The 23,317-nt window shown below is 40.5% G+C and overlaps 4 protein-coding genes across 8 annotated transcripts; 1 reads left to right on the top strand and 3 right to left on the bottom strand.

Moving 5' to 3' along the window:
* Positions 1–2,419: 2,419 nt before the first annotated feature.
* On the bottom strand, positions 2,420–5,413 carry LOC311506248 (zinc-binding protein A33-like). Its single transcript, XM_084570133.1, has 6 exons — positions 4,649–5,413; positions 4,398–4,493; positions 4,088–4,318; positions 3,986–4,008; positions 3,782–3,900; positions 2,420–3,685 (listed from the first exon to the last, which is right to left on the bottom strand). The coding sequence occupies exons 1-6, from the start codon at positions 4,976–4,978 to the stop codon at positions 3,135–3,137; spliced, it is 1,350 nt and encodes a 449-aa protein (XP_084426259.1). The 5' UTR covers positions 4,979–5,413; the 3' UTR covers positions 2,420–3,134.
* Positions 5,414–6,433: 1,020 nt separating this feature from the next.
* On the bottom strand, positions 6,434–9,450 carry LOC311506247 (zinc-binding protein A33). The gene is made up of 6 exons (XM_084570132.1): positions 8,879–9,450; positions 8,622–8,717; positions 8,312–8,542; positions 8,210–8,232; positions 8,006–8,124; positions 6,434–7,909 (listed from the first exon to the last, which is right to left on the bottom strand). The coding sequence occupies exons 1-6, from the start codon at positions 9,266–9,268 to the stop codon at positions 7,359–7,361; spliced, it is 1,410 nt and encodes a 469-aa protein (XP_084426258.1). The 5' UTR covers positions 9,269–9,450; the 3' UTR covers positions 6,434–7,358.
* Positions 9,451–14,908: 5,458 nt separating this feature from the next.
* tubb4bl (tubulin, beta 4B class IVb-like) lies at positions 14,909–17,295 on the top strand (the record flags this gene model as incomplete). Of its 5 annotated transcripts, none has more annotated exons than XM_084571039.1 (5): positions 14,909–14,965; positions 15,724–15,832; positions 16,002–16,112; positions 16,215–16,291; positions 17,150–17,295. In XM_084571039.1, the coding sequence occupies 5 exons, from the start codon at positions 14,909–14,911 to the stop codon at positions 17,270–17,272; spliced, it is 477 nt and encodes a 158-aa protein (XP_084427165.1). In that variant the 3' UTR covers positions 17,273–17,295. The 5 variants fall into 5 exon arrangements, with proteins under 5 accessions (XP_084427165.1, XP_084427164.1, XP_084427161.1 ...); XM_084571038.1 differs by having other exon boundaries at positions 16,215–16,306; positions 16,913–17,295; XM_084571035.1 differs by having other exon boundaries at positions 16,215–17,295.
* Positions 17,296–18,753: 1,458 nt separating this feature from the next.
* On the bottom strand, positions 18,754–22,250 carry crb3a (crumbs homolog 3a). The gene is made up of 4 exons (XM_084570001.1): positions 22,084–22,250; positions 21,559–21,789; positions 20,119–20,180; positions 18,754–20,023 (listed from the first exon to the last, which is right to left on the bottom strand). Exons 2-4 carry the CDS (start codon positions 21,680–21,682, stop codon positions 19,811–19,813), a joined length of 399 nt encoding a protein of 132 aa, XP_084426127.1. The 5' UTR covers positions 21,683–21,789; positions 22,084–22,250; the 3' UTR covers positions 18,754–19,810.
* Positions 22,251–23,317: the final 1,067 nt, after the last annotated feature.

Genomic DNA, 23,317 nt, shown 5'->3' with positions numbered 1-23,317 from the left:
GCATGCTGTTTATGTGAAAGCTGCACTACATGTTTTTTTTTATTATGAAAAAGCAGATTTTGAATTGCAGCAATTGTGTAAAGTATATACAGTATGTTAAAGTAAGTGCAACACTGGTGCCATGCAGGACTTTAAGGCCTGAGGGCACCAGGATGACCCTGATCAAGAGCTGCTGGAGTCTTGACCTGTCTAGAAGGACTATAAGGCCTAACCCGTACTAATAGTAATTCAGAGGTGCATGAGTGGGCTACATGTCCAAGTGTTTTGTGTTATTTGGTTAATTCCAAATGGATTAGACAGAATTTGTACATGTAAATGGTAAATGGCCTTGTTTTTATAAAACTTTTTTCTGCCTACTGGTACTCAAAGCACTTTACAGTCACAGACACATCTACCCATTGGCTCACACAAGCACTCACACATTCACACACCAGTGCCACGCAATGGGAGCAACTGGGGGATCAGTGTCTTCCTCAAGGACACATCTCGGCATGTGGCACATTCTGGGGATCAAATCGCTAACCCTCTGGTTCGTGGACAACCCGCTCTACCTACTAAGCCACAGTCGCCCCAGATGTCAGATATAAACTGACAGAGTGAGAGATAGGCTGATATAAAGAGCATTAAACATCAGACATAAAAGATAAGAAACAAGAGGTGACACAGAAAGACAACATAAAAAGACACAAATAGGTGTTAATATAAATGAAAAAATTATTAAAACACATGATGAAATGCAGCTTAAACAAAAGAATATCACGCCACAAATGCAAGTTCAATGTAATATTAAAATTATAGATGTTTCTCTTTTCTCACCAACCAGTGAAATTTGTCTTGATGAAGTGTTTTCATATGTGGGGCAGGAAATCTACTAATCTACTTTATTCCTTCTTAAATGTCAATCAGTGTGGCTTCAACCAACTGTAATCCACACGTCAACATGAAGATGCACTGTGAATATTACTTTAAAAATAATATTTGATCCTCAAATTTTTTTGAGTAGGACCAAATGATTTCAGTGCAGAAACTGAGCTTGAATTTTCAGAGATGGCATCAATAAAATGAGGAACAATGCGTAGAAGTGTATTAATGTAGTGTAGTACATTCATGCTTAAGGTTATTTTGGTCCTTAAGACATCAGAATGCCTCTGTATCATGGTGAAAATATGGATTTTGTGCTCTTGATAAATGTGGCAATGCATGAGAAGATTCTATGAACATTAATCATTTTAGCCTTCTCCGGCTTTAATGTTATCCTGTTGCTTTATCTTGTGTCATTTTCTGGGTTTGTGCATCTCCATGTTTCTTTATTGGATTATGTGCAAGTGAATAAAACTAAACTTCAGTGATTTCCAAAAAGCCTTCCACTTGACAGAACCTCCTCACTCACAGACCCTCTGATAGATAGCCTGGATATTGAGCTGTACTCAGAGCACACACTTAGTGTAAAGACGCGTGTCTGATATGAACCTCCAAACCGCTCGCTGTGCACAGCAGTTGCAGGTGGATGCCGCTCACTTCCGCCTGTCACACGGTTACTCAATACCACAAGATAAATACACAGTTATCTGTGTGTGCAACACAGAGAGAGAGGGAAAGTAGACCTGTGTTTGTGTGCTGCAGGTGTAAACAGTGGCTGATATGTTTGGCACAATGTGAAACCAGTGTCATGAAACGTTTGAGTGTCCTAAAACCCTGTGTTTGCATTTACAAACAATAATATGGTATAAAATGGTTTCTATTACACTGTAAGGTGTAGGTATGGAGATATTTTAAGTATTAATTGGTGGTTGAACACAGATATAGGTAAAATAAACATATATGAATGCATCAATTGTAAAATTCAAACTTAATAACGTTCTTAGGCCACTTTCTTCCTTAGTTATGCTGCAACTTTTGATTCTTTATCACATTTTCTCTCACTATTCTTACTTTTACACATGTTTGTAGCCTGTTTTCAGACACTTTCCTACGTTTAAGTTCTTAAATAAAGCCAGAGTTGAGAGGAAACTATACTACATTTGTTTCTATGCATGTAGTGCGTCTCTGCTGCCGCTGTGTTAGACTTTACTGCCACTAGGTGGCGCCTTTGATACACAAGTTAACCTCAACCAGAGGACCGAAGAGTTTCCTTTTACATTTCAGTGATGGACACAAATTCCTAAGCATGTCTTTGAATGTCAAAAGACATACAAACTTTCAAAAAAAATTACTTCTTTTATTTTCAACCAGTGTCTGTACTCTCATTTTATTTTAGAGAGGTACTACTACCTTACTAAGTATTAATGACTAATAATAATTTTATTTACATTTGGTGTGTTGTGTGTTTGTGTGTGATGTAAAACAGAGAAAAATGAAGAGCCTACCACACACAAATCATCTTCAAACCATAATGAATCTAATATTTGGCGCCATCATGTGTACAAAATATATAATAAACTTTATTCTCCCAGTAAATGTGTGACTGGACCCTTAGAACTATACAAAGAAGTCAAACTCTACACCCCCTTAAACATTTATCAAATGTAAACGATTTTTAAAAGAAAGACTGTACTGCTGGCATAGTCGTCAGTTAGCTTAGCTTAGCATACTTTCCAGGGACAAAGGGAAACAACAAGCCGGCCTCTGCCTGAAGGAAAAATGTGCCTTGAAACACCACTAAAGCTCAGTTATTAACATACATGCATATGTCTTATTTTGCTTAATCTACACAAAAACTTTAGTGGAAAGAAAAATACAATTTACCATTTTATAGGAGATTATGTGTTGGGAAAGTTGCCAAAGATCTAGATAATCCAGGAAATTACAATTCCCAGCCTATTTGCCTTGTAAAATAATCCATCATTACCATTTTTATATTGCCATTATCATTGGTTTTCAGCCTAGCTTCATGCTTATCATATCCATGTGAAATTACTGGCAATCTGCATCTATATGCATATCTTGGCAATAAATAAAAAAATAAAATAGAACAAGCATAATTCCTAAAATATCAAACTGGATGACAAATCCAATGTGATAATGTGCTTCTGACATAGCCAAAAGCCTTCCTGTGCTTTTCTGAGAACAGAAACATTTATTTTATCCATCAAAAGAGGTCGAAGACTGCCTTTTCTCAGCAAATTAACAATAAATCACTCGTCCTTTGATTGCCTCAAAATTGTAGCCACTAGCTTATCTGGCATGATTCTCAATGGATGACTGCTGTGTGTATAAAAATATGGAAGTAACATTTCTGTGAATGTGTGTGTGAATGTATATATGAGCATGTTGTCAGTGGGATCAAAAAAAGACACTGTCCCCTTGTTGTAATCCAGTTGCACTTTAACCTGTTTGAGTTTTCTTGAAAGGGTCAGTGGGGTGGGTGGCGAGGTCATTGCCCTGAAATCTCCATCCCGGAAACACAAGGTCCAGAAGCCATTCTCCGGCCTGGCGGAGATCTCAGTGTTCCTTGAAACAGACGAAGAGGCCACTCCCAGCAGCCAGTCGTGATTGCTTCCTGTTTCCACAGTCCAATGGTGACTTCCTGAACCTAGCGCAGTCATCCCTACCACTTCAGCGCTCACATAGAAGCGCTCTGGGTTGTCAGGGCAATTGCTGGGTTGCTTTGAATAGTGGAGGGAAGTAAGGTCGTCAGACAGGATGAGGCAAGGGTGTGCTGTGTTTGGATCTAAAGTTACAGGGGCTAAAAGAAAGAGAAAAGAGAAAGGCTGCTATGTTAAACAGGTTTCCTTTCTTCCAGCCACTGAACCTGACAAATATAATAATTATGTACACTCACTGTAGTCAACATGGTCCAGCATTTTCTCCCAGACTCTGTGCTTGAGGTTGCAAAGGTGTTTGGTTACATCGATCAGTAACCCAGACATGTTGTCTGAACCAAGCTCTATGACTTTACCTCTGTGATTAGAACATATATTTTACACTGAAGACCTGTCATAGTCATGCATCAAATCCATGTCAATCTATAATGCTGTTAACCTACCTCTCTTGAGTGTCTTTAAAATTCTAGGGAGGATAAAAGAGTGTCACATTGGGGCGGTTTTGCAAACACTAGTGAAACAGTTGAAAAGGGCAAAGTACATACTTTCAGTAGAACGATATCTTCTTCTTTCAGCTGTTCCTCTATGAGAAAGATGGTCTCTGTGATAGACAGAACCTCTACTGAAATTTCTCTTATCTTGTCATTCATTCCTGCAATCTTCTCTTCTTCTTCTTTTTTCACGGCTGCTAATCTGACCGACTCCTCATTGACGAGGACCTGGTGGAGCTCCTCAAACTGGCTCTTAATCTTTTTCTGTGTTTCCAGTGTTTGACTCTGAGAGGGCAGATTACCAAAAACTTTGATTTATGTGATCAGGCATTTTTTCAAGTTTTGTAAACTCATCACAGGTTACCTTGATGTATGTCACCATGTCAGCAGACGTCCTTTGAATCCTTTTGAGGCTGTCCAGTTTATCTTGGAGTGTTTCGAGACATAAAGCAAGTTCATCCTGGGCATCAAGCAAGTGTCAGTCAGCACAGATCAGACAGCCAATGTTTTCATATTCAAGACCAACTTGGTGAACTGCATTCTACTCCTAGGTGTTAACTTACATGCTAATGGTTGAGTCACTTTGGTTTAGCTTAGCACAGATTGTTATCTTACCTTACAGTCCCACACTGCTTTTTTTAAAGGGGAACAGTCATGGGTCTTGTGCAATTCGGATGACTGGCACACCACACAGATGGTTTGTTTGTCAACCAGGCAGAAGAGTTCAAACTTTTCTCCATGCAAATTACAGTTCATTCCGTTGTCTTCCACTGAACTGTGTCTCTTGACCTGTAGAAGAGCCTCACAGACATTTTTCAGAGCGAAATTGGACGGAGGATTTGACTTTAAGGCTTTTTTCCGGCAAACCAGACACTCTCGTAACCCTGGGTCCACGAAGATGTCACAGCATACTGGGCATGTGAGGTCGTCTTCTGGGACTGACATTATTATCAGCTCGTTGAGAGAAAAGTTAAATCCACAATTCAGAACAGCAGTCTTCTAGTTTAACTCCTCAGCATATCCTCCGTCAAAAATAGTAATATTACTTAACCAGTCATACTCGTCTTTCGAAAGCCACAGAGTGCACTAACCTCCTATCTATAATTCATGACTTGAAGTAACTTGTGCTCTTGATTTTCCTGTACATAATTGCTGTGGGAGTAACTTAAATCATGCAGCAGTGTGGGAAAAAAAAAAAATTAAAAAAAAATTTGTAGAATAGGAAGCAGGAAATACAGCCCTATTGGCTAGTTGTTAAAGAATTCATAACTGGTTGGTTACTTGCTTCTGTATGTAATGCCATTCAGGAAAGTTGTGATGCTGACACCTATGTTGACAGTTTACCACATTTTTTCTAACTGCTTACTTTTACACAAAGTTGTAGCCTGTTTTCAGACACTTTCCTACATTCAAGTTCTTAGATAAAGCTGTTAAATAAAGCCAGAGTTGAGAGGAAACTATACTACATCAGTTTCCGTGGATGTAGTGCGACTCTGCTGCCGCCGGGTTGGCCTTTTCTGTCACTATATGGCGCCTTTGATGAACAAATTAACCTCAACCAGAGGACCGAAGCTTCGTCTTTAAAGGGGAACTACGGAACTACCGTTTTTTAATACCTGGACCTTATTTCTGGCATAAAATACGATCGTTTACTCGCCCATATAACTTTGGTGTCATTTGAAGTCCTTCGGAAGATATTTAGCAACGGTGGAGCGCCACGTATATCAATATGGGAGTAACTGGGGCACCGAAAGGCTTGTTATCTATTCCCGGACGTGCAGTGGTTTGTTGTTCTTTGGCCAGATGTTTCTCTCTCTGACTCCGCATCCTCCTTTCAACAAGCTCCTCATCCGTACTCTGGCTCAAAACGGTAAGGACGTCCATCATAAACAAAGTTGTCGTCCACAACCTCAGAATCGGAAAAATATTCAGCCATGTTGCAAAAAAATAGCAGTAGCAAACAAGCCAAGCGGGTGCGAGCAGCGCTCAGAGATGACATCATCCAGGTCAGAGGTTTGTAGGTCGATCTACAGACCCCATGATGATAACAGGTAACTCCGGACTCAACGGGGAATAGCACTAGCGTATCATAACAAAATATTGGTGAAATGGACGAGTTTCGTGTCAGATAATGCGTTATTGAGAGGCTGCATTTCGGTGCCCCCATCACTCCTACTATATGGATATACGCGACGCTCCACTGGAGCTAAATATCATCCGAAGGACTTCAAATAACACCAAAGTTATATGGGTGAGTGAACGATTGTATTTTATGCCAGATATAAGGACCAGGTTGCAAAAAACTGTATTTCCCCTTTAATATTACAGGGACGGACACAAATTCCTAAGCATGTCTTTGAATGTCAAAAGACATACAAACTTATAAAAAAGAAGTATGCATTTTTTTTTATTTTCAACCAGTGTCTGTACTCTCATTTTATTTTAGAGAGGTACTACTACTTTACAAAGTGTTAATGACTAATAATAATTTTATTTAGATTCGGTGTGTGTGCGTTTGTGTGTGATGTAAAACAGAGAAAAATGAAGAGCCTGCCCAAAAGAAAAAAATCTTCAAACCATAAAATGAATCTAATATTTGGCGCCATCATGTGTACAAAATATATAATAAACTTTATTCTCCCAGTAAATGTGTGACTGGACCCTTAGAACTACACAAAGAATTCAAACTCTAAACCCCCTTAAACATTTATCAAATGTAAACGATTTTTAAAAGAAAGACTGTACTGCTGGCATAGTCGTCAGTTAGCTTAGCTTAGCATGCTTTCCAGGGACAAAGGGAAACAACAAGCCGGCCTCTGCCTGAAGGAAAAATGTGCCTTGAAACACCACTAAAGCTCAGTTATTAACATACATGCATATGTCTTATTTTGCTTAATCTACACAAAAACTTTAGTGGAAAGAAAAATACAATTTACCATTTTATAGGAGATTATGTGTTGGGAAAGTTGCCAAAGATCTAGATAATCCAGGAAATTACAATTCCCAGCCTATTTGCCTTGTAAAATAATCCATCATTACCATTTTTATATTGCCATTATCATTGGTTTCCAGCCTAGCTTCATGCTTATCATATCCATGTGAAATTACTGGCATTCTGCATCTATATGCATATCTTGGCAATAAATAAAAAAATAAAATAGAACAAGCATAATTCCTAAAACATCAAAGTGGATGACAAAATCAATGTGATAATGTGCTTCTGACATAGCCAAAAGCCTTCCTGTGCTTTTCTGAGAACAGAAACATTTATTTTATCCATCAAAAGAGGTCGAAGACTGCCTTTTCTCAGCAAATTAACAATAAATCACTCGTCCTTTGATTGCCTCAAAATTGTAACCACTAGCTTATCTGGCATGATTCTCAATGGATGACTGCTGTGTGTATAAAAATATGGAAGTAACGTTTCTGTGAATGTGTGTGTGAATGTATATATGAGCATGTTGTCAGTGGGATCAAAAAAAGACACTGTCCCCTTGTTGTAATCCAATTGCACTTTAACCTGTTTGAGTTTTCTTGAAAGGGTCAGTGGGGTGGGTGGCGAGGTCATTGCCCTGAAATCTCCATCCCGGAAACACAAGGTCCAGAAGCCATTCTCCGGCCTGGCGGAGATCTCAGTGTTCCTTGAAACAGACGAAGAGGCCACTCCCAGCAGCCAGTCGTGATTGCTTCCTGTTTCCACAGTCCAATGGTGACTTCCTGAACCTAGCGCAGTCATCCCTACCACTTCAGCGCTCATGTGGAAGCGCTCTGGGTTGTCAGGGCAATTGCTGGGTTGCTTTGAATAGTGGAGGGAAGTAAGGTCGTCAGACAGGATGAGGCAAGGGTGTGCTGTGTTTGGATCTAAAGTTACAGGAGCTAAAAGAAAGAGAAAAGAGAAAGGCTGCTATGTTAAACAGGTTTCCTTACTTCCAGCCACTGAACCTGACAAATATAATAATTATGTACACTCACTGTAGTCAACATGGTCCAGCATTTTCTCCCAGACTCTGTGCTTGAGGTTGCAAAGGTGTTTGGTTACATCGATCAGTAACCCAGACATGTTGTCTGAACCAAGCTCTATGACTTTACCTCTGTGATTAGAACATATATTTTACACTGAAGACCTGTCATAGACATGCATCAAATCCATGTCAATCTATAATGCTGTTAACCTACCTCTCCTGAGTGTCTTTAAAATTCTAGGGAGGATAAAAGAGTGTCACATTGGGGCGGTTTTGCAAACACTAGTGAAACAGTTGAAAAGGGCAAAGTACATACTTTCAGTAGAACGATATCTTCTTCTTTCAGATGTTCCTCTATGAGAAAGATGGTCTCTGTGATAGACAGAACCTCTACTGAAATTTCTCTTATCTTGTCATTCATTCCTGCAATCTTCTCTTCTTCTTCTTTTTTCACGGCTGCTAATCTGACCGACTCCTCATTGACGAGGACCTGGTGGAGCTCCTCAAACTGGCTCTTAATCTTTTTCTGTGTTTCCAGTGTTTGACTCTGAGAGGGCAGATTACCAAAAACTTTGATTTATGTGATCAGGCATTTTTTCAAGTTTTGTAAACTCATCACAGGTTACCTTGATTAATGTCACCATGCCAGCAGACGTCCTTTGAATCCTTTTGAGGCTGTCCAGTTTATCTTGCAGTGTTTTGAGACATAAAGCAAGCTCATCCTGGGCATCAAGCAAGTGTCAGTCAGCACAGATCAGACAGCCAAATGCAATGTTTTCATATTCAAGACCAACTTGGTGAACTGCATTCTACTCCTAGGTTTTACCTTACATGCTAATGGTTGAGTCACTTTGGTTTAGCTTAGCACAGATTGTTATCTTACCTTACAGTCCAACACTGCCTCTTCTAAAGGAGAACAGTCATGGGTCTTGTGCAGTTTGGATGACTGGCACACCACACAGATGGTTTGTTTGTCAACCAGGCAGAAGAGTTTCAACTTTTCTCCATGCAGATTACAGTTCATTCGTTCGTCCTCCACTGAACTGTGTCTCTTGACCTGTAGAAGAGCCTCACAGACATTTTTCAGAGCCAAGTTGGATGGAGGATTTGACTTTAAGGCTTTTTTCCGGCAAACTGGACACTCTCGTAACCCTGTGTCCCGACACTTCTTCAGACAGCTTCTGCAGAAGCTGTGGCTACATGAAAGCAGAACAGGGTCCACAAAGATGTCACAGCATACTGGGCAAGTGAGGTCGTCTTCTGGGACTGACATTATTATCAGCTCGTTGAGAGAAAAGTTAAATCCACAATTCAGAACAGCAGTCTTCTAGTTTAACTCCTCAACAAATCCTCCGTCAAAAATAGTAATATAACTTAAATGGTCACACTCGTCTTTTGAAAGTCGAAGAGTGCACTAACCGCCTATCCATTGTTCATGACTTGAAGTAGCTTGTGCTCTTGGTTTTCCTGTGCATGACTGCTGTGGGAGTAACTTAAATCATGCAGCAGTGTGGGAAAAAAAACATTTGTAGAATAGGAAGCAGGAAATACGACCCTATTGGCTCATTGTTAAAGAATTTATAACTGGTTGGTTACTTGCTTCTAGTCTGGAATGTAATGCCATTCAGGAATGTTGTGATGCTGACGTCTATGTTGACAGTCTAAGGTTGCTTACAAGATAAACTTTTCTTGGTTTATTTACATAGTGAATATAGTAGCAAATAAAGTAAATTTACATAGTAAAAGCTCATTCAGCAACTGATTATTTACCACAGGGATTGTCAATTAAAAATAGTACGGCTAAATTCATGTTAATGTATCAGTGAATTTAGTGACGGTAGCATTGTCCCACCCTCCACTGGCATTCACAGTACAGCTTCACAAAATGGCTAAACTCACACAAAGCAGTCAGAAAGGTTACTTCCACTGACAACATTTTGCTAAGCCAGGCTACTCATTAAAACTTACAAGATGTGTTAATGAACTTCACAAAATAACATGATTTGTAAAATATAAATAAATGGCATTCAAAAATAAAATAAACACAGTAAAGAATTAATCTGAAAGGCTATTCTATAGTTAAGTCTGAAGCAAGGATGCATTGTATTTACATGTAGACTCGACACTGATGATCAGCCGCAACATTAAAACCCCTGACAGGAAAAGTAACCAATGTCAATTACGTTGACCATCTTGTGACAATGCTGTGTTCTGCTGGGAAACTTTTGGACCTGGCATTCATGCCGATGTTACTTAGTAGCACCCTCCTAGACCAGACCAGGCACCCCCACCCCATAGCAATGATACTCCTTGATGCCATCCCCAGCAGGATGCAGCCTGACACAGACACGCACACACAAAAAACGTTTAGGAACAACTCAAAAAAACATGTAGAACAGCACAAGGTGTTGACCTGGCCTCCAAATTCACTCGATCCCAAAGTGATCAAGTATCTGTGGGATGATCCACAGAGGCCCCTCCCCTCAAAGGCCCCCACTAACAACATTCTGTTGCCAGACACCGCAGGACACCCTCAGAAGACCCATGTCCATTCTCTGATGAGTCATAATTGTTTTGGAGGCACAAGGGAGACCTACACAATATTCATAATGTTCATTATGTTTTGGCTGATTGGTGTAACGTAGCATTGTAAAGTAAAAGCAATTAGTCCATTACATTCATTAAAGCTTATGGTAAGCGTTGTTGAAGAAAGAAAGCTAACTAGTGAAGTGATGCAGACAATCAAAACCTGTTGGCTCTTGGCTCTCCACAGAAGGGCTCTTGTTTTCTGTCTTTTTGTCCTGATACGAGCGCAGACTCAGTGGCACCAAGAATCCTTGATACTTTGGAATATCAAGCTAATACTGTTTAAAGTTCAAAATGGTCCTCAGAATTGATACATATTATTGTTCTTGTCCTTTCAAGCGACGAGTTGATTGATGTTTTGAGTTGAATGTGAGAATATTCAACTTGTGATGAATCAGTGGCTACATTGTTAAAACGGTTGACCTTAAATCCTTGAGTCAGTATTGAGCTAGAATAAATCCTAAAAGTGTGTGTGTGGTCTTGTGCAGCTAGCTTTCTGAGTACCAGTGTTTATTTTTATACCATAGGAGTGAGGACATTAGTGCAAAGTGAGGACAGCTTGGCCAGACCTCACTTGTTTAAAGGGTTGTTTTTAGTTTAGTTTAGTTTATTTCGAACATGTGTGGGTAACATAACAAGGTAAACTGAAAACAAACAAATCCAATAAGAATAGTCAAAACAACAATAATAATAGTCAAAACAAAAATAATAATGTGAACCCAACATGTCCGAAAAGGAGTAGGATGAAGCATATGCTTATTAAACCTACCCCTTCTCCACTACTCAATTAATGATCTTTTCTCTCCAGATATATATAAATTTACATAAAAAAGAAAATAATTAGAAAAAAATTTGATTAAATAAACAAATACATAAATCATTTATGAAAACACCCGATTGCTAAAGCCCTACCTTCTTCCTCCCTGTACCTCGTGAAAGCCATGTATTTTACTGCTTTTTAAACTGGATCATGCTTGGACATTGCTTGAGCTCCACACCCAGTCCGTTCCACAGCCTCACTCCACAAACTGAAGGACAAAAACTTTTTAATGTTGTGCGTGCCTGCTGATGTTTTAAATTGAACTCACCCTTCAGATTATAACCCCCAATTCTGTGAAAAAACTATTTTTGAATATTTCCAGGAAGTAGATTGTTTATTGCTTTGTACATGATTTGTGATGTTTGGAAATGAACCAGGTCAGTGAATTTTAATGTTTTTGATTTTAAGAATAGTGAATTTGTGTGGTCTCTAAAACCGGCGTTATGAACTATTCTTATGGCTCATTTCTGCAGTATGGATAGAGATTGTATTGTACATTTATAAGTATTGCCCCAAACCTCTGCACAGTATTGTAAATATGGTAAAATCAGTGAACAGTAGAGAATGTGGAGTGATTTGTGGTCCAGAATGTGTTTTGCTTTGCTCAGAACTGAAATGCTTCTTGACAGTTTGCTTTGTACATGTTTTATATGAGACTTCCAGTTTATTTTATCATCAATTGTTACCCCAAGAAACTTGTTTTCATGTACCCTTTCAACGTCCACCCCATCCACTTGTAACTGTACTTGTGTATTCTTATTGCAATTGCCAAATAACATGAATTTTGTTTTACTTAAGTTTGACGATAATTTGTTTCTGTCAAACCACATTTTCAGTTTGCACATTTCAGTGGTGATCCTCCCCAGTAGTTCATGTAAATCCCCCCAGAACAAAAAAATACTAGTGTCGTCTGCAAAAAATACTAATTTTAATATACTTGAAACTTTGCATAGTCATTTATGTAAAGTATAAATAGTTTTGGACCTAATACTGACCCCTGTGGGACGCCACAAGCAATGTCCAAGCATGATGATGAATGTTCCCCCAACTTCACAAATTGTTTTCTGTTACTTAAATAACTTCTCACCCAGTGCAATACTAACCCCCTGATCCCGTACCGTTCAAGTTTATTAATATATTGTGATTAATTGTATCAAAAAGATTTTTTGAGATCTATGAATACTCCAACTGAATGCAGTTTTTGATCAATAGCGTTTCTGATCTCCTCAATTGATTCTGTTAATGCCAGTGATGTTGAGCTGTTTGCTCTAAATCCGTATTGACTGTCAGAAAGTAATTTATGTTTGTTTATGAATTTGTCTAATCTGTTATTGAATAGTTTTTCTAGAATTTTGGAGAATTGTGGAAGTAAAGAAACTGGCCTGTAATTTGTGAAGTGGTGTCTATCCCCATTTTTATACAGTGGCAGAACTTTAGCTATTTTCATGTTGTTAGGAAATTTTCCGGTTGGGAATGATAAGTTACAGATGTATGTAAGTGGTTCAGAAATCCCCTCAATGACCTTTTTTACAACTTTCATATCAATTTCATTTGAATCAGTAGACGTTTTGTATTTACATTTATTTACCGTATCTATTATTTCTTTTTCTTCCACTGCTGTAAGGAACATTGAACTGGGATTTCTCACTATAAGGTTATCATTCCAATCCTCAGATAACAATGAACCTGGAATTTTTCTTGCCAAGTTTGGTCCAACATTTACAAAAAAATTATTAAAGCTGTTGACCACATCATCCATATTGTCCTTTTTAATATTATTATCAATAAAATATTGAGGGTAGCTCTGTTGTTTAGCACTATTTTTAATAATACTATTTAATATGTCCCATATTCCTTTAATATTGCTTTTGTTATAATATTTTACTATAGCATTCTTTCCTACATACCCTTATAATATTGGTTAACTTGTTTTTATATTTTTTATATTTCTCTTCTGCCTCTTTAGTCCTTTGTTTTATGAATTCTCTATATAGTGTATTTTTCTTTTTACAGGCATTTTGTAATCCCTTCGTGAACCATGGTTGATCATTGTATTTTTGTTTTCTGTAGTAACGTTTTATTGGACAATTTTTATCATATAATGATAGATAGATAGATAGATAGATTTTTATTTGTCACATGCACAGTTATACATAGTACAATGTACAGTGAAATGTGTTGTTGTACCTGCAGCCTGTAGTAAAAAGAAATAAAAAGAAAGAAATATAGTACTACAGTAAACAGTAGTATGCACACAAGGTAAGCAATATAAGTGTAATGTACACCAATAGAGAATTAAATATAAGAATAAAAAATAAAAATAAAAATAAAATAATAATATAGACTGAATAAAAATAAAATATAGACTGGTAAACTTGGGGGGGGGGGTTGTATATGTACATCAATTTACAGTGTTAGCAGCTTCATGAATAAAGTGCAGTGATATTTAAGTCCAGTTAAGGCTCAGAGTTGAGCAGGCGGATGGCATGGGGATAGAAACTCTTCTTCAGCCTCTCAGTCTTTGTCCTCAGGCATCGGAAACGCCGGCCTGATGGCAGTAGAGAGAAGAGAGAGTGTCCGGGGTGACTGGGCTGTTTCAGGATCTTTGTGGCCCTTAACCTGCAACGCTTGGTGTAAATGTCCTGCAGGTTGGGGAGGGGAGTTCTGATGGTCCGCTCCGCTGAACGGACCACCCTCTTGAGGGCCAGGAAGTCCTGCCTGGTACAGTTTCCCATCCAGGTGGTGATGCTCCCACACAAGATGCTCTCGATGGTGCAGGTGTAAAAGTTTCTGAGCACCTTGAGAGGGAGCTTGAAGTCTCTGAGGCGTCTGAGGAGGTAGAGACGCTGTCTGGCCTTCCTCACGATGGTGTTCAGATGGTGGGTCCATGACAGGTCCTGTGAGATGGTCACTCCCAGGTATCTGAAAGTGTCCACTCTTTCCACCTCAGAGCCACAGATAGTGAGTGGATGGAAGTCCCTCTGCTGTTTCCTGCTGAAGTCCACTATCAGTTCCTTTGTTTTGCTGACGTGATGTGAATATTCTTTAAAAAAAAGGGGGGGGGGGGGGGGGTTGAGGGTTAAGGCTCGATTTTAGGGTAAATGTTAGAGTTTGGTTAGGGTTAGGGTTAGAGTTAGGCCCTTAGTTGAGATGGTTAGGGTTAGGGTAAGGGGCCGAGGAATGCATAGTGTCAATGAATGTCCTCACAAAGACAGCTACAGAAAAGCGCGCGTGTGTGTGTCGTCCGTGTTAAAAATGTGAATCTTGATTGATGCGGTCCCTCGCATCCTATCCGCCATTTCCACGCGTTTTGGTTCCTCCCACTCTCCTCCTGTCTTTGGTTGCCATGGCGATGACGTCAAGTTGCACCACCGTTTCAGTCCAGTAGACGGTTTGAGAGGAGGTGCAATTAATACCAGTCCCGGACGACCAGCAGGAGCCATCTTCCCGTGAATCTCGGCTGCTCCGATTCTCCTTCTCTGTCATCCTCTTATCCATCCGTCCAAAATGCGCGAAATTGTGCATTTGCAGGCCGGCCAGTGCGGAAACCAGATCGGAGCCAAGGTATGGTTCTATTCAGCTTTGCCTTCTGTTAAGACGCGTGCAGGCAGGCTGGCGCGGTTGCGCTGAAAGCAGCTTCTAATCCATCCTCCAGGAATTCTCTAGAAGAAACTCAATGGGGCGTCGTATTAATAAAGCTCGGTACAGCCCAATTACATTTTAATTTATAGACGGCTTGATATGCTCGGTGAAATGTCTCTCTGCAGGACTTGCAGTGTGCTCCAAATACAGTACTAATTTAATTGATGCAGTGGGCAAAAATGATCTTTTAAAATGCAAAACATGCATGTGAATTTCGCGTGTGTAATTAGAAGCAGTATGAGACGTTTCAGGCTTTTCGTCGAAAGTTGTAGGTTATTACATAATCGACTGACTGTAGTAGTAACGGAACCTTGTTGTCAGTGGAGGAGCAGATCCCCTCCCCCTCCACATCTGTGACCTATTTTACCTTGGATATTTTCAAGATAATATTTGTTGAAAAAAATATTTCATGCTGCATTCATCCAACAGTATTGTCGATATTTAACACAGGCCAGATTATTGCCATCCGTTAAATTAACCCTTTGATAACATATCAGACTGACAGACCTTTTATGACCATGCCTTGACCAGAAATGTTTAAAGATAGCCCCTACAACATTATCTATCTATCTATCTATCTATCTATCTATCTGTGTATCTATCTCTGTATTTTGTGTGTTTTTAACCTTGTTTTTCCCCTCCTCTCCTGCCATTTTATTTACATCAATTTTTTTTCTTAGTTCTGGGAGGTGATCAGCGACGAGCATGGCATCGATCCCACTGGTACCTATCACGGAGACAGCGATCTGCAGCTAGACAGAATCAGCGTCTACTACAATGAGGCCTCAGGTAGGTTGCTGCGAGTCACCGTCATGAAAGCTGATTCTGTTCTCCTCCCTTTGCCAACCCAGCTGCTGTACATAATGATTTGCTTACACGCCTCTGTTTTACATTAAAAGCATCACGCTGACGAGATTCAAAAGGGATGACATTGTTCAACCTCTTTGCATGGTTTTAGGTGGAAAGTACGTGCCAAGAGCCATCCTGGTGGACCTGGAGCCTGGTACAATGGATTCTGTCAGGTCTGGTCCTTTCGGGCAGATCTTCAGACCAGACAACTTTGTCTTTGGTAAGCTATGTGAATTGTGTGCAGCTTGTATTAGTCAGAGATAAGTGCAGTGATGTTTGTCTTTGCTGTGCATCCTATAAAGTGTGATATTCTTGACTACAGGCCAGAGTGGAGCCGGAAACAACTGGGCCAAGGGTCACTACACTGAAGGAGCTGAGCTGGTGGACTCCGTCCTGGATGTAGTGAGGAAAGAGGCTGAGAGCTGCGATTGTCTCCAGGGCTTCCAGCTCACTCACTCCCTGGGTGGTGGTACTGGCTCTGGCATGGGCACCCTGCTCATCAGCAAGATTCGTGAGGAGTACCCAGATCGCATCATGAACACCTTCAGCGTGGTGCCTTCCCCCAAAGTGTCCGACACTGTGGTGGAGCCGTACAATGCCACCCTCTCTGTCCATCAGCTAGTGGAGAACACTGACGAAACCTACTGCATTGACAATGAAGCTCTCTATGATATCTGCTTCCGCACACTTAAACTCACCACCCCCACATATGGAGATCTCAACCATTTGGTGTCCGCCACCATGAGCGGGGTGACCACATGTCTGCGTTTCCCCGGCCAGCTCAACGCCGACCTCCGTAAATTAGCGGTAAACATGGTGCCCTTCCCTCGTCTGCACTTCTTCATGCCAGGGTTCGCCCCCCTCACCAGCAGGGGCAGCCAGCAGTATCGTTCACTGTCTGTGCCCGAGCTCACCCAGCAGATGTTTGATGCCAAGAACATGATGGCTGCCTGCGACCCACGTCACGGCCGCTACCTCACCGTGGCTGCCGTCTTCAGGGGACGCATGTCCATGAAAGAGGTGGATGAGCAGATGTTGAATGTGCAGAACAAGAATAGCAGCTACTTCGTTGAGTGGATCCCCAACAATGTGAAGACCGCCGTCTGTGACATCCCACCACGTGGCCTCAAAATGGCTGCCACTTTCATTGGCAACAGCACAGCCATCCAGGAGCTGTTCAAGCGCATCTCCGAGCAGTTCACTGCCATGTTCCGCCGTAAGGCCTTCCTCCACTGGTACACAGGTGAGGGTATGGATGAAATGGAGTTCACCGAGGCAGAAAGCAACATGAACGACCTGGTGTCTGAGTATCAGCAGTACCAGGACGCCACCGCTGAAGAGGGCGAGTTTGAGGAAGAGGGAGAGGAGGAAGTTGCATAAAACTTCAAGCACCCCTAGCTGCCAAAACATCATTTCTCCCCCACACATCCTCAGCTCCACCCCTTTCATTTGTCTCCATCATGAATTGAATGGTGTGCTACACTCAGAACTACTGTCACCATCTAGATCATTGCTGCTCTGGTGTTAGACATCGATGTTAACTGGTACTAGTGAAGTTTTTGGTTGAAATGTGTTTTGTATGTTGTGAATGCGCTCAAATATTGCCATCTTTTCATCAGTCTCGCCATCGCCTTGCTCAGCTCAAAAGCAAGTGATTTTAACTGTGAAGCCTTGAAACTAGACAACGATTAAAGTCTAATTTAAAGGCCACTTTTATGTCTCTGAGTTTTTACTGTTTCGTTCTATTTGTGATATTCTTACAGACCTTACAGCTAAGTCATAGCAAGTGCAACATGCCAATAAAACATGATAGTTTTGATTCATGAAACATGTCTCTTCTCTACAAATTACTCTTTCATTTAAATATCTATACATTAGGAACTAGTAATGTTACACACATTTGATTTGGTTTGGTAATTTACCAGTTGTAACACAGTCAGGAATCAGACAGACTGTAATATAAAGGAGTTAATATATGAGTAATACACATGAGTCAAGGCCAGTTCACCAGGAATATTTTATCAGGTGAAACTAACCCAGCTCCCCATAAAAAGGATCAAGTTATTTTAGCAGTTTTGCTACATCATCCAAGGTAAGGCTTGCCATTTTTACTCCCAAAGTCCATGAAAGCTCTACATATTTGGCACTTGTAATAAGCCAAATTATAGGAGGCTTCTTTGGTCAGAGCGAACCTCAAGGTGAACCTCAAATGAACAATTCACACAATCATGCTAATGCTAATGACTGTACATTTTCATATCCATTTTGAATTCATTGACAATGACAATATACACAATATCAGGCACAACATTATGAGCACCTTCCTAATATTGTGAAGGCCTCCCTTGTTCTGACTCATCAGAGAAAGGACATGGGCCTTCTGAGGGTGTCCTGCGGTGTCTGGCAACAGAATGTTGGGTCCTATGGGTTGAGGGGAGGGGCCTCTGTGGATCATCCCACAGATACTTGATCACTTTGGGATCTAGTGAATTTGGAGGCCTGGTCAACACCTTGTGCTGTTCTTCATGTTTTTTGAGTTGTTCCTAAACCGATTTTGTGTATACATCTCTGTCAGGCTGCATCCTGCTGGGGATGGCTGCTGCCATCAAGGAGTGTCATTGCTATGGGGTGGGGGTGTCTGGTCTGGTCTAGGTGGGTGCTACATGTCTAAGTAACATCCACATGAATGCCAGGTCCAAAAGTCTCCCAGCAGAACATTGAATTGACACAAGATGGTCAATGCTATTTACTTCTCCTGTCAGTGGTCATAATGTTATGCCTGATCGGTGACTATATGTGTATAAAAGACATAAAGGAAATAATATAATACAATTTAAATAGGTTTTCATTGTACTAGATAACCTGCGTCCAGTGGATGAACCTTTCAATCTGTGACTACCAGGAGTGACTCTTAGTGTACAAATGCATCTTTACAGACTTGTGTACATTTTCTGGGTAATGCTGGGTCTAGACCTTTTATACCTAAAATCTTATCTCCTTGCCCATGATGACATTTTAGATATGGTTCATATCATTTCGATTTTCAAGTTATTACTTTGACTGGAGCTGCATACAGTAAATAGTCAGTAAATGATATATTCACATGGAATTTCACAATTCAAACAGGATGATGGTCCCTCTTGACACCTCAAAATGCATACCCAAATATTTTACAAATATTTACTTATTTATTTGACAAAAGCATAAATAGACAGGTCTGTGCTTGATTACAGTGGATTACAATGTGCTCCATGGTTGATCTGATGAAATGTTTAAATAATGTGACTTTAAATTAGTGTGTGATCACTCAAATAATACTTAACGTGTAAACAGTAGCTTGGTATGATTTTCTGGTATAACCTCATCTTTACCAAACAGCTAGTTCTTTACAATCACGATGTGCACTGTGTTAAAATATTTGATTACATCTCATAAAGTGAATTAAGAAAAAAACAAAAAAAACTATGTACATCTGTTTCTTTTTCAAATGGAATGGACAGAAAAAGGAAACTGAGTGTGAGGTAAAAGACAGTGGAATTGTGAATTTATAATTGAATGAAATCAAATAGACTGATAATTGTGTATTAAGGCAGCTGACAAAGAAAAATGTCTCTAAACTAAAATCATTAGTGGTTGTAAAATACTGAGGCTCTTCTTTTGCTTGTGCAGAATTAATATTCAGAGCTCTTCTTCTTAAAGTCCACTCGAAGATCCATCCAGAGAGCATGTCGGAACAGTTCAGTCCTTGAAATTGAAATGGAGTAGTAAGCAAACGCATTGTTTAGAGGAGTTTGAAAAAAGTTTGCTCTCTGTCTGTTAAACTTAGAAAAATCTGTCTTTCCACGATCACCTTAAAGGAGAAACCAAACAGGAACGCTTCCATGCAAGAGATTGCAGCCTGATTGCGAGCACGACATCTCAAATGAGTCTTTCCTCCTTTGGTAGCTTTAGTGCATCTGGTGTGGTCACGCTCGGTGCCCCAGACTGTTCCTCAGCACTGGGCCTGTATGTCCCTTCGGTCTGCCTCTTCTTCTTCACCACACAGAAGAGCCAGAGGAAAACACCTACAGCAATCGCCACAACAACCACAGTGACGACTGGGGCCACGATAGCTGCAATGTTGACGTCCGACTGCAAATGAAAAAATACAGGACTGTTAACAGCACTGATGACAATGGATGCTTTCTAATGTTATTTATTGGTTGTGACAAAGGATTTTCACTAACCGGAGTGGTATTGGTAGTTGGTAAGGTGGTAGTGACGTTATTTGCAGGAGTGGTAAAATTCCCTGTAAAAAGATTAAAAAAAACATGAGGAACACTGTAATATCAGTGAAAGATCTCTTTTCAGGTTTTCTGCTGTGTATTATATTTAAGCTATTAAACTTGGGTTCAGGAACAAGACCACACCCCATATCATTCTATTTACCACGCTTACCTAGCTATAAAGGTGTGTCCTAACCCCCTATCTCTCGCTCTCTGTTCATCTGAGTTCTCAACCCACACCCTTCCCATCCCTCTTCTCTTTTCTTTCTCTTCCATGTGTTATTACAGGAACCTTTGATCTATCTCATCCACTCAATCATCCACTTCAACCTATCTCATTCCATCCCTTGACCCTTCTTATGCTTCCATCCATTTCCCTCACGTCCTATTCTGGTCGATTGATATAAAAACATTTGAAACTAGTGAGGTTACATGTTTCCACATAACTAATGGAGATTTCATAAGTGACTGGTCCTGCCAATTGCAACACAATGAATTGTGTCCTCTACATTTTGTTTTAGTACTGCTTGACAAACATTGTTTCCTGTTTTATTGCTGAGCTAAACGCTTGTCATCTGTCTCTCAGTATAAACACGGATACAATTAATTATCAAAATGTCAAACTGCATGGGTTTGGGCTTAGGCAAGAAAAATGAAAAGAAAAAGAAAGATTAGTTACTTTCATGGGCATTTTTTTAGGCAACAGATACTTGTAAGCATTCCAGATATCCTACCAGTTCAGTGTTACTACCGCCCATTTCATCCATGGTCGGTCATGAGATTACTCAGTTACGTCAAGAAGCTACATTGTGACCACTTTACCAGGAGAGCCGCACATGAGGAGGCTCAGGAATGCAGAGTGTACTGCAGCTATACGATCAACTGAGTCAAACGACAGGACGACACACCGTTTTGAAATATGAAAAAAATAAAAACTCAAGTTGTATTTTTTGTGTGTGTGTGTGATCTGCATTAACACAAATCACCCTTATAAGATGAAGTTTTATTTTGAAAACCTAAACACAGCCCTATCGTTTTCTGAGTCAATTATTCACTTGGGCAAACAGTAAACTTTCCAAGGACAAAGGTACAACTTGATAACAGGAGAAGGGGGCAGCCATGATCACAAAAACGCAAACTACATTGTGAAACTGAATTATTTTGCACAGTATGCAAAAATTCCTAATAATAAGTTAATGCTGTATATATTCTACCTCTCGCTCACCAGGCACCAGTGTGTTTCTTAATACTTTTCTTGGTCTTACAAAATGCTGACATGCCTGTGCACGTTTCAGATTTTCTTCGGAATGTTTCCGTTGTTTCTTTATTTCTCATTGTGGGATTTAATGGTGCTTTGTCTGTCTGCGTGTGCAGATGTGGTGAGGGGGATGACTTATTAGCACAAGAGGAGTGCTGAGGATGGATATACCAACTCACCCCACACAGGATTACTGCTCAGCACCAGCAGTAAAACACTCCCAACCACAACCCCAGGTGTGGCCAGCACATCCGGACAAGCTGCCATCTCTACCCGTGACCAGCAGGCCAAAGTGAGGGCGACCGGGACCTCGGGGCCTCAGCTTGGGTCCATGTCATCGGGTCAAACATTCACTGCGAGGAGCCACTGCCTCCCTTGAACAACAACAAGACACATTATTATCAGTAATGTAGAAGAGAACCTCCTTTTCAGCTCCCTTTGACGCTCTAATCTGAGGCTGAGTCAGGCAGCTATAACACCACCAACACTGAGTCACACTGAGCCTGATGTTGAATCACTTTTGAACCTGCTCAGAGGGCAGGGAAATAACTCATTAATAGAAACACATGAGCGCATTGTCAACAGAATTAACTGTAAAGTTAAATCACATCTCATTAGCCTATTATTAGAAGCAGAAGTATAGTAATGATATTCATGAGGCTACATACCCTTGATCCGGCTGTTTTTAGATGGTCGAAGCCAAACGGGAAACATGGAACAGGTTGATTCCCCTCGAATGAACAGCTTCCGCCTCACCTTGTCAAAAATGAAACCGCACCAAATGTTCCTGTGGAAACGACAGGTAACATCGTAGATTCAGTACTTGAATAGACAAGCTGCTACATCCACGGCTGCACTGCCACTCGGTGTTTTATGTAAAGCAGGTTTCTTTCTTTTCTTTTTTTTTTTTTTTTTTTTTTTCGTCTGCTCTTCGGATCGCCATTGGTCACATGGCTCAGTTTCGAGTTACAATACCTGAGCACAGTTATCTACCTGCAGCAGGGCGGATAGATCCTCCTTTGTACAAAGTCGAAGAAAAGCGCAGTTTAGCGGAGCGGAGCAGACCCGGGTACTCCTGCTGCCTTTAAAAACAGTCTAGAATCTAAAAAAAAACTCCCCGAAACCACATGTATGTCGTCACATGTGTGTCATAGTTTCTGATGTTTGATATATAGTGAAATCGTTTTGCTCTAGTCTATGACAGCAGGCTTCTCTCACTTGCTCCAACCTGTACAAGTAGCCTACAGTGTATAATCAGCCCCTGCCCGGCTCTTACCTAGCAACCTGCCCGGGGATGGCGGCATGAAATAGCGCCTCCATCAGGTTTCATGTTCCCCCCATCATGAGAAAGGTTATCAACATTCCTGGGATATTTTAAGGATGAATTCGAAGGCAAGCTGGTCCATTGGGCAATAATCCTCACCTAATCTCCCCTTCTCAGGCTCAGAGGGGCAAAGGAAATGCAGGCTACTCCAGGCCTAATGTGTGCTGGTCAAATGTGTCCATGTGGACACGGTGTGGGAGCACTGAGCCGTTTTTGAAAAGCAGTGTAGACACCTGCGGTGGAAATCACCTATAATAGTGCATCTGTGAATGACACAGAAGGAGGTGCCCCACGCGCGTTTGTGTTCAGCCTACCAGGCACTAAAATCAATAAATGAAATGACTGGGATTTGTAATTTGATATGTGATTCACAGCAGACAGATTACGGGTTCCAAATTTGATAGAACAGTAACTGATCAAATCACACGATGTTTACGGCCATTAATGTGGTCAGAGTTACTGTGGCCGTTAATAATGAACATTATAATAAAAACAACAATGTTACTGCAGAATTTGAGCTACTTCTCTGTTAACTAAAAAAAAAAAACACTACCCATAACAAGTGCCAGACCTCTGTT

This window comes from Chelon labrosus (genome assembly GCF_963514085.1).
Source record: "Chelon labrosus genome assembly, chromosome: 21".
NCBI classification, from domain to species: domain Eukaryota; kingdom Metazoa; phylum Chordata; class Actinopteri; order Mugiliformes; family Mugilidae; genus Chelon; species Chelon labrosus.
This window is presented reverse-complemented; position numbering and strand designations above follow the sequence as displayed.